Source organism: Rhinolophus hipposideros, assembly GCF_964194185.1.
Source record: "Rhinolophus hipposideros genome assembly, contig: HAP1_SCAFFOLD_774, whole genome shotgun sequence".
In the NCBI taxonomy this organism is placed as follows: domain Eukaryota; kingdom Metazoa; phylum Chordata; class Mammalia; order Chiroptera; family Rhinolophidae; genus Rhinolophus; species Rhinolophus hipposideros.
This window is the reverse complement of record NW_027669206.1, coordinates 4088-14984: the sequence shown is the minus strand read 5'-3', so window position 1 is coordinate 14984 and position 10897 is coordinate 4088. Positions and strand designations below refer to the sequence as shown.

The following is a 10897-nucleotide window of genomic DNA, read 5'->3' as shown; positions in this document are numbered from 1 at the left end:
GTTCAGAGCTCGCGCTCTAACCAACTGAGCCATCCGGCCACCCCATCTCTCTTTTAAAATTGAGATATAATTGACATATAACATTGTATTCATTTCAAGTTCCACATGATTTGAGATACACACACACACACACACACACACACACACACACACACACACACACACGGTGCCAAAAAAGTATACACATTTGAAGAAAGGAAAACTGTGCTTTGCATTCATGCAGGGGCTCTGGGGCTCTGGGAAGCCAGGGGCTGATGGCTTTTGCCTCTGCTCTTCCCCTAGAAGCAGTAGGTCTTTGTCTGGTTACTTTGGCAGGAAGGAGAGTTTCCTATTCCTTCTCCCCAGGGGCAAACAGGTTTTGCTTCTACTCTGACTGTGGGAGCAAGAGGGTTTGCTGCCCCTCTCCCACAAACTTAAGGCTTTGCTTCCTTTGGGAGGAGGGTCCAGGAAGCAGCAGGATGTCATGCCTGTCCCCTAGCAGCAGCCGATCACACCATCACACCTGTGCCACCAAGGGGACTCTTTGGTCTGCTGCCTACCCCAGTGGGCACTGGGTGGAGGGAGGCCCGCGCAAAATTGCTTGAAAGTGAGTGGCGACTCCTGTTGTATCTGGGCTCCTGGTTATGCTGGACTGAGAGGCTAATCCACACTCAGCCTTTGGGAACTTGTTAAAATTTCAGCTGCTTTCTTCTTACTCACTTTTATGGCGACCACCTCCTCCTCTTCCTCTCGTGCTCTATCAAAGAGGAAACACTTTTGTGTGGCCTGACTCTTCTCAGAGGGGCTTCTTACTGTTTAGAATTAAATTCCCTTTGTTTATCTTCAGACCTCAGCTTTCTGATGGGTTGAAGAAAAGGTTTGAGCTTTTTCTCGTTGTTCGGATGGAAGCAGCGTTTTCTTACTGCTTTCTACATCCTGAAGAAAAGTGGAACTCCCCCAAAGCCTACTTTTTAAATCCCAGCCCTACACTCCCTCTGAAAGGCTTTCATTTCCAGGACTTTGCTTACACCTCAACACATAAGATATAGTGAAGTAGTTCTATCCCCGTCCTAGAACCTGCGCATCAGAAACGGGAGTCCAGAGGAGTCAAGTGCGCTCACACGGAGTAATCAGAATCGAGTGAATCTCCTCCATGCAGAAAGTCATTTCTGTGCCAGTTTCCCACTTGAAAAAATAAGTGCGGGTCCTCCTGCAAGCATTGCACCTCTAAGGTATCAGGGATGCCCTTCTCTTTGTACGACTTTACCTCCTCAAGTACCTTCCCTGCAAAGAGGTCCCAGTGTTTTCATGTGCTTTATCTCATCTGTCTATCACACATTCATGTGATACAGGAGCAGGTGGTAGTCTCTCCATCCTCAAAACTGAAAGAAGCAAGAAGCGTGGAAGTGAAGAATCACACAGCCCAGCTGGTCCCAAACCCAGACTGTCCGACTCCAGCCTGGCCCCCACGTAGACTGCACCACTGTGCTGTGTGCTAATTCTAAGGTCTCCTGGGGGGGGGAGCCTCCACAGTCATTTGTTCAGGGTTTAAGTGATTCATTTTGTGATTTGATCCTGAAACATAAGACAGTCTGCTTTTATAGACAAAAAACAATATCCCAAACTGGATCGCATTAGTTCAGAAGAGTTTTGTTTGCAACAGATTGGAAAGCGAGCCCTGTAGCTGAGCCCCAGGCTGAGGGCTGGTATCCTTTTGTCTTCCACAGCTCTCATTGGCGCCTGCGGTGGGAATTATTCGGCCATGACTTCTGTGGTCTATTCCCCTGACTTTCCTGACACCTACGCCACAGGGAGGGTCTGCTATTGGACCATTCGGGTTCCGGGAGCCTCCCACATCCACTTCAACTTCACCTTATTTGACATCAGGGATTCCGCAGACATGGTGGAGCTGCTGGATGGCTATACCCACCACGTCCTGGTCCGTTTCAATGGAAGGAACCACCCACCTTTGTCCTTTAACGTCTCTCTGGATTTTGTCATTCTGTATTTCTTCTCTGATCGCATCAACCAGGCCCAGGGATTTGCTGTCTTATACCAAGGTAAGACTTCCCTGTGTGCCTCAGGCTCCCCTTGCCCACTCCTGTGACCTATGGACTTTGGGCAGTTCTTGCTGGGAGGTCCATGAGTCAGGAGCTACTGACTCAACTTGAGGATCTCCCTACCAACCATTTCATAACTTGTCTATATTTCACAATACAGAAGAGAGGTGAAACCTGTCGATTTTGCTGTTAGTAGTTCTAATGACAGTTTTCATGGGAGGGTTAAAGAACAGTTAAAAGAAAGAGCTGAGATTGGTAGAATTAGAAGGCTCTAAAGAGGTCATTTGGTCCATCCTCCTGCCTCTCATTGTCATTTGGTCCGTCCTCCTGCCTCTCAGGATCCCAGACAAACCCAAAAGACTGGTTTCCCATCTTTCTTCAAATCTTCCTAAGGTGGAACCCCACTCTCTGCCCCACTAATGTGGACACATGTGTTCCAGGCACATCTCTGCCAGCACATGAGAAGCACAGGGGGTCTAAGACCCAGGCTTTGTCCGGGATGTTGAGGGCCTCAAGAAAAGTTACATCAGTGTGTGCTACAGGAAGTCAGAGGGAGGAGGCCTCCCTGCAGGTGGGGTAGTCTTAAAGAAAAGGTAGGATTTGGGTCAACAGATAGGAAGGAAGAGGGCCTTCTGGGCAGAAGGAGCCGTAACTGCAAAGGCACAAGGGTTGGAAAACGATAAAGCATGCACAGATGTCTGTGAAAAGACCAAATGATGAGAAGTTGACAGCTCATCCTTTCTGCCTCCTTCAGGGCCACGGCTTGACAGGTTCTGCTTTGGGACCAGTGGGGCCAGTGGAGAGAATTGCACCCCGAATCGAATCAGAGAAAATAGCCTTTCCACATAACCAGTTCCTCCTCCTCCATAGCTGTTCATTGTCTTGATGAGCTTTTCCCCAGTTAATTCCGTTTGCTCTTCCAGCCGTCAAGGAAGAAGCACCACAGGAGAGGCCCACTGCCAGCCAGACACTGGCTGAGGTGATCACGGAGCAGGCCAACCTCAGCGTCAGCGCTGCCCGGTCCTCCAAAGTGCTCTACGTCATCACCACCAGCCCCAGTCATCCACCCCAGACCGTCCCAGGTAGTGGTTCCCAGACACCATCAAAGGGGGTGGGAGCCACAGAGCTTGAAGGCAATGCTCTTGGCCGCTACATACACGAGCACCCTTGGGACTTTCTCATTCCAAGGCAGGTTGGGGAATCTGACTCTGTGATTCTGTTTGTCTTGGCCTTTGAGAAACATTTTCTCATTAGTTTGATTCCTTAAGAAAAGTGCTCACCTCCATAGATCTAACATGTGTGCCTTTTGTCCATTGTGATGGATTAATCAGCTAATCCAGCGTTTTCTCACATTGAGAATATCTTTCTAGATCCCCAAAACTATAGCTCCCTAAATTCATTCATTCATTCGTTCATTCATTCATTCATTCATTCATTCATTCATTCATTCATTCATTCTAAAGACACGTAAGTGCTTTAATGGTGCCAGGAGCTTTTGTAGGCACTGGACTATACAGTGGACCAAACAAAAGCTGCCCACCTTTGGCTTATAATTGAGAGGAAAGAGACAAGCAGCAAAATATAGTCAGATGGTGATAAGAGCTAAAAAGAAAAGACATGAGGAGAGGAATAGAGAGTGGCTGATGGTCTTATGGTTGAAGCTGGCTAACTTGGTTGGGTACAGACTTCCCTTCTCTCTTTTCTGCCAAGGAAGCTAGGGCCTTTATGAGCTGACAGAGCTGCAGAGCGCCAATCGCAATTACCTAGCCTAGAGATTTTCAGACTGCTCCCCAGGTCCCTGTCGGGGCAAGAGCCCCTCCAGTGCTTGCTCTGCGTCATTTGTTTGTGTGTCCCAATAGGATTTTATAGGTCACATATCGCATTCCCCAGATGAGGAAACTGAGGCCCAAAGAGTTTATGTAACTCACTTGTGGTTGTATAGGGGATCTGGTGGTGGAGACAGAATGTGCACCCCCCCCTTTCGACTCTGAGTCCAGTGCACTTTGGACCACACCACCTGCCTCTCTCCAAGAGGTGAGCCAGGTGAGGCACTCAGAAGGCCCAGGTTCCATGCCAGCCTGGCTCTCAGCTGTATTTGGTGGCTGCCTCCATCTGCCAGGACCTCCTCAGCCAGACCTACATCTCTAAGCTGCCAGTGTTCACTCAGGGCCACCAACAGACCTCCTTTTGAAAACTGAGCTCCAACAAGTCTGATAAACCCTGTCTTTTGCACTTACAGGATGGACAGTGTATGGCCTCGCAACTCTCCTCATCCTCGCAGTCACGGCCATTGTAGCAAAGATCCTTCTGCACGTTACATTCAAGTGAGTACAAGAGCACTGCCCGATTCCAGGAGGCGAAGGCTCAGAACTCCTTTGCTACCGATATGTGTCATTAGTGTGGATACAATTGTAATGTCGGAACAAGATTCGAAAGCCACGTAAGACAGTAGACATTCCTCTTGCTCTGTAGAGTGAAATGTACAACTGGACAAAGCTCAGCAAGGTTTGAGGGATTGTGTTCCCCTCCTGTGTCCAAAGGATACAATTTCAAGGATTGAAACAGTCTGGCCATAAAAAGCAACAATTTCTATTTTTTGCCTTATGCTGGCCTCTTAAAGAGCTCTTGATGCAGGAGTAAAGATTCTTAGGACAATACCATGCATTTTTCTCGATGCCTTCTAGAAATTGGGAAACATTCTTAGAAAGAGAATTCTAACATTTTATTAACTATTGCTTAATAGTGATTTTTAAGGCAGTGATTTAAGAAGCTTATGGAACCTTCCTTCTTTAATTCTGATCAGTTTGGGGGGGGAAAAAACAACAACATTTCCTTCCTTTATTTTGCTTCTCAATTGAACAGCTCTGCCTTCCAGGAAAGGGACAAGTATTCATGCTACTGAAGTTTGTTTACTTATGGAGGGAACTCCTTTCTAATGCTTTCTAGACTCCTACTCTGTCTTTCCTGTGGGTCCCAGTCCAGGCGCTCTCCATTTCCTCTTCCGCCCCCAGTTTTATTGAGATATAATTGGTATACAGACTTTCTCCATTTCAAGGCCTTCCCGAACATTGGTGCCCCGTGAAAGCCACTTCTTTCCTGACCTCACCAGCCCTCTGCCACAGATGTTTTTATACACGAAATGCTGCCAGCTCCTCCACTGCCCTATGAAGGCTGCCCTTGGCCACACTGGGATCACCCATAGGCCTTTGCACCCTGCACTTTACATTTTTCAGTGGAAACAATGTCATTATTATTTACTGAGCCTACTCAAGTGCCATATATATGTGTGTGTGTGTGTGTGTGTGTGTGTGTGTGTGTGTGTATGTGTGTGTGTGTGTGTATATATATATATATATATATATATATATATATATATATATGTATATATATATATTTTAAGTCACAATTCACATGTTCTGGAAGCCTCTTGGGCACAGTCCTGTCCATGTGTCCCCTACATCAGTAGGAGAACAGGAGACTTCCTGTAGGGCCAGCAGCTCACAGCACGCTGAGGCCCTCAAGTACATGTCTGACTCCCAAGTGACATTGCAGAGGCCCTCTGGATCTTCCCTGCCATCAGCATCGGTGGTAAGGCAGGACCCACTTCAAGGGGAGTGGTTTTGCCTTTATCCCATTTTTAACTAGGTGGCTGGCCTTCCAGGTAAATGTCATTTGAAGAAAGAGTTCTTTTATTTAAAAAAAAATTAGAAACTCATGATCCCTCGGAACAGCCCTGTCTAGATTTGAACACTTCTGCCAGGTAGAAAGTTCTTTGTTCTGCTGAGCTGGAGTCTGCCCGGCTGCACCCCCGGGCCACAGGACAATAGTTTTTCAGATCTCTAAAGGCAGCTACTAGGTCTTTCCCGAGACCGCACCTCACTGCGCAGCACATCTCACGGGTACAGGTATCTCATGACATGGTAGGTTGTTTGGGATGCTTTGTTCTACTGTACTTGAAAAACTAAGTTGTTTTTGCTTGACAGATCCCATCGTGTTCCTGCTTCAAGGGACCTTAGGGATTGTCGTCAACCAGGGCCGTCAGGAGAAATCTGGAGCATTTTTTATGAGCCTTCTACTTCAATTTCCATCTTTAAGAAGAAGCTCAAGGGTCAGAGTCAACAAGATGACCGTAATCCTCTTGTGAGTGACTAAAAGTACCCCTGTGCCCAGGACACAAGGTCCCTCTGAGCTCCAGGCCAACAGGGGACCACCACCCCCGTGGTTTCCTCTGACCAGCTCTTCCCTGCCTCTCCCTGGACCTCTTCAGGGCACTCGCCCGTGGACTGGGAAGGGGTGCCCTGCTGCAGGGGCAGGCGTCGCCTGGATTCGTCCTGCTCCAGCAGCTGCACTTAGGAGAGACTACGGTCCCCGGATCTGGGCCGTCTTGCCTCTGTCTCTCTCTGTGGTCTAGGAACGGCGGTGTCAGGACAGTGAGGCTGAGACGATAGAAATGGTTGTGTCCCAGTACTGGGTTCAGGTACATTCTAGACTGCCGGGTGGTGGGTAGGTGTAGTGTACATTGAGTCTTACTTCCTTCTTCTCCGTATTGTCTACACACAGATCACATTCTTCTGGCCTTTATGGTTTGTAACAAGGCCAGGCAGGGATGATTGAGGTGTTCTTGAGGGTTGGCTAGGTCCTGTACTCCTGGGCATAGCACCCCAAAGCCCTAAAGAGGGCCCATGATCTGTGCTGACTCTGGGGCTTTGCTCTCGGCACTGGATGAGGATGGGCCTCCTCCAACCTGGGAGGGGCCCTGCGAATTGGGTCTGGTGATCCCCATTCATGTCAAACCTTCCACGTACAGGCTTCTTTCTATGGCTTCTTTCCATAGCTTGGTAACCAGCAGAGCGAGCTTGAGGAGTGGTCATATAAAATATCCATTCATTTCTTCCCACAACAGACTTCACTGACAGCTTTCATGGGTGCTGGATTGGATTTGTCCGGTCTTGCCCCCGAGCAGCCTGTGGTCCTGTGAGCCAGGCCCTCATCCCTCCATGATTCTCTAAGCTGACTCGGTTCAGAACGTGGTTTAGCATTTAGGCAGCATGATGTGAGATGGGGTGCCAGCAGTCCTTCCTTTAGGTGTCCCTCATTTTCAGAGAAGAACCCCATAGCCCGTGTTCTCTGCGGCCCTCTCTGCCCCTTCTTACGGGAACAAAGTGGGTTTGGAATGGCTTGGGAGAGAAGGGGAGGGCTGTCCTCCCTGATCCTACACTACCCTGCCCCGCAGGTGGGGAGGCAAATCTCAGAGATGGGTGAGAAGTGGGGGGCTTGGGGGAGGTTGGGAAGTGCAGACCTTCAGAGGACAGGCCTCCAAAGAGTGAGAGCTGCAAGCGCAGTGTTCACCGCTGTGCGAGTCAGTGCCGCCTGCAGTTGGAATCCCTCCCCATCCAAAAGCAGGCTTTGCCAGCAGCAGCTGAGAAGAGCAGCCTGAGCCTCTGAAGGCCAGGCCTCGGCCTTTGTCAGAACATGACTCCCCCAAAGTCACTCAGGCCCGGCCTTGATGTGCCCCTGGCCGCACAGATTCCGTCTTTGCAGCACTTTGCCTCCGTCCCCCAAGTCCCTAAGCCACTGCCTTCCATGGCCCTTCCTGGGGTTCTGGCAGCCCATCTGCCACTGGCCACTCCCAAAAGGACAGAGGGCCATGTGGGGCCAGCTAGGAGGTGTCTGCAGGGAGAGGTGACACTCAGCAACCAGGAGAGGTGCTAGGAGCTGGCAGGCAGAGGGGCATTCGGAGGAGGGGAGTGGGGCAGGGTGTCCAGACAGCGCTGGCCCAGGCACCATGGGAGGCCTGCCACAGCCATGGAGCTGCTTGGGGTCGTCTTCACTCTTTCATCTGGAAAGGGTGATCATCCTAAAGCAGCTGTCCACAGGCCCCTGGGTCTGGAGACAGGTCTGCCCCATACAAGGGTCACTGGGAATATACTGACATGTGCAGTCTCCCCTTCAAGCTATTCCTGGCTTTTGTGGAATCTCCTTTCAAACACAAGTGTCAGGTGTGTACAGTCACAAAGGGCCTTGTGCTGTGAATAGATCCATTCACAGCACAAAGGGAATGTGGGATTTGGCAAAGGGTTCGCCCAGCCGAGGGGCAGTTGTTCAGCTGCCCAGGGCTTACTCTGATCGCTGGCCTTTGGGGCATCCTGTGGGCCCACCTGCCTGCCCTGCTCACCTCACACCTGTGGTCACAGGGGCCAAGCCCCGAGCCCGTTCCGAGCCTGCAGCTGGATCCGCCCTTTCTCTTTGCAGAGCCTGGAAGGGCTGGTGACGCCGCAGTGCTCTCCTTACTGGTCCTGGAACAGCCCAGTTCTGCCAGGATCGACTTCCTGTCCAGGGAGGGACCACAGGAAACCCAGACCAGCCTCAGGAGAGCGTGGGGAGACATGGTCATAAATTGTCCTGGGCCAAACCTCCATAAGCTCCGTGGCCACAGTCTGGCCATGGCCTGGGCTGGAACCTGTCAGCCACAGCCCACAGAGGGTCCCCTGTGGCTAAGTAACCACCTGAGAAATGCGTTGTCCCAGAAGAGGTGAGGTGTGCTTCCAGGGGCATCGGAGGCGGAAGCACTTATCTTTTAAGAAACTACTTGAGAAGAAAGTGAGGGTTGGAGGTGACTGGAAAGGGTCACCCCAAGAAAAGTACATTACAGGTCAGACAGCAGAAGATTGTGAAAGAGGAATGGGGAGGGGCTCTGGGGGCCACTATGGACGGCCGCTCTGAAAGCATCCTGTCCAGAGCCTCTGCCCTGAGGTGGCAGAGTGGAGAAAGCTGCAAGTGGGTGCTCAGGACTTGTGTGCCCATCTCGTCCCGTTCACCACTGGTACCCAGGTCCTACCGCGTCAGCGTATGTCCCAACAGGAGGGAGGGCCCTGGTCGCTCCCCATGGTGACTGCACCTTCTCTTAGATGTGCTTCACAGTGTCCTTGGCCCCTCCAGAAGGCACTCGGTGCCCTGTGTTCTTCCCCACGTGTCATTGCTTAGAGAGCAAAGAAGGAGAAGGAATGAGCCCAGGGTACCTTCCCCCACCTACCCTTCCATGTCAGAACAGGGCTGAGGCCTCTCTCTGGGTGTAAGCGAGGTAACCTGGTTGCGGTCACTTCTGAAGTGTGGGCTCTGTCTCAAGCCTCCAGTCAGCCAGAAACCCACAAAGATCAAAGCACTAGTGAGTACAGCTGTCCTGGACCTCAGGCCAAACCTGTGGGGCACAGCCCCACCCACACACCCCATTGTCAGCCCCAGGCAGGAGTCAGCCTGACCTGGCTGAGGGTCTGGCCAGGCCGTCTCGACACCAGCAGACCACACAGGCCGTCGCCATGCCTCTGTGCGTCCTGGGCACTTAATCCTCACAAGCACTTAGTGGATGGCCTCAGAGACCCATGTCCCCTGCCGGGTGAGGCCACCCCAGGTCTCCCACAGAGCCAGGCCAGCTCCCCACTCCATAGCCCAGTCACCTGGCACCCTCTTGGGTTTCAAGTCTCCTATTTGGTGTTTGATGTCTGCTTCTGTTACTACCTTGGGAGTTTTTAACCTTTGGATTGTTTCCTCTGGTGTCTTTGTTTACTTTCCTCACTCTTCTACCTCCTGGCCAGGTCTCTCAGCTTAGCTGCCCTGGCATGGGGTGTTTCTCAAACCTTCCAGCCGTAGCTGCCTCCCCTCAGGCTGGCCGGCTCGGGTGACGGGGCCTCACCCTCTGCCTGCAGACCCCAGGGGGGCGCCCATCTCACAGGTTTCTGTCTTGCCGGGTCAAACATACTCAACAAGACAGAAGTGGGTGTGGCGGAAAGTCCGAGGCAAATCTCCTGCTTCAGAAAGGATGTGTCTTCAAGGAGCACCTAGTCGGGGCTGCCTGGCGGGGTTCACGCAGCATCCAGACCTGCCCACATCCAGACTCACCTTCCCCAGGGGATCCTGACTTTGGATGACAAGGCTTTATTTGTACATATGCTCTTAATATGCAACTTTGAGAATAAAATAGAAACATCATGTATTTTAAAATATAAGATGAAGTGTGACGCACTGTATACAATTTAATATATATTTTTAGGATTTTGTTATTTAAGGAAATGGAATGTAATGGTACTTAACTTTTACAAAAGAGAGAAGAATGTTATTTTTACTGCCTGGAGAAAATAAATATTCTCATTGTTGTAGAAACAGCGATGGGCCCTGGCTTGTCATTTTTATGGACGAGCTCTCAGAGCCCAGGACAAGGAGACCGTGTGCTCTCAACTCTGCGCCAATGCCAGGCCTCACCATTTGCTCTGTTTTTCCCGTTAGTGTCTCCCAGTTTCCTCAGGTCTCGTCACAGCTTTGACCCACAGTTGGTCTTCAGCCGGTAAGTTCTGAAAGAGCTGGAATTCCAAATCAGCAACTGGACGGTGGAGACAGGGCTGTTCTCAGGGAAAGGCATGGGGGCTCTGCGCTCAGAAAGACCTACGTCTGACGTGACCTAAGTTGGTCAGTCTACTTCTCAGCCTCAGTTTCCTCACCCGTAAAATGTGGTCGTATCTGTGCCTCAGAAGGTGATGAAGATGAAGTGACAAAATGTGTCTAAAACACTAATGTGATTATTATCCCGTGTGCCCATCATCGTGCCGTTCAGAGCCACTACTTCTCGCCCCACCCTTTCCTTTGTAATGTTACTAACGGAGGCTCCAGGTGTGAGTTGCCCACTCTGCGCCTGGCACTGCTGTTAGGGGCTGTGCATACCCTAACAGGCCTTCCAGCAGACACTGTTGCCCCTCCTTCACCAGTGAGGGGACTGAGGCTCAGAGGAGCGTGGGACTGTAGGTGAGAACACAGCCCTGGAGTCGGCCTACAGGATTCGGCTCCCACCATTCGTTCACCACGAGGCC

The 10897-nt window shown here is 50.9% G+C and overlaps 1 protein-coding gene across 1 annotated transcript; it reads left to right on the top strand.

The window, feature by feature from the left end:
- The first annotated feature begins 1712 nt into the window (after nt 1-1712).
- Nucleotides 1713-10201, top strand: LOC308495659 (kremen protein 1-like). Its single transcript, XM_081080633.1, has 4 exons — nt 1713-2039; nt 2963-3121; nt 4279-4363; nt 6023-10201. Exons 1-4 carry the CDS (start codon nt 1742-1744, stop codon nt 6189-6191), a joined length of 711 nt encoding a protein of 236 aa, XP_080936759.1. The 5' UTR covers nt 1713-1741; the 3' UTR covers nt 6192-10201.
- Nucleotides 10202-10897: the final 696 nt, after the last annotated feature.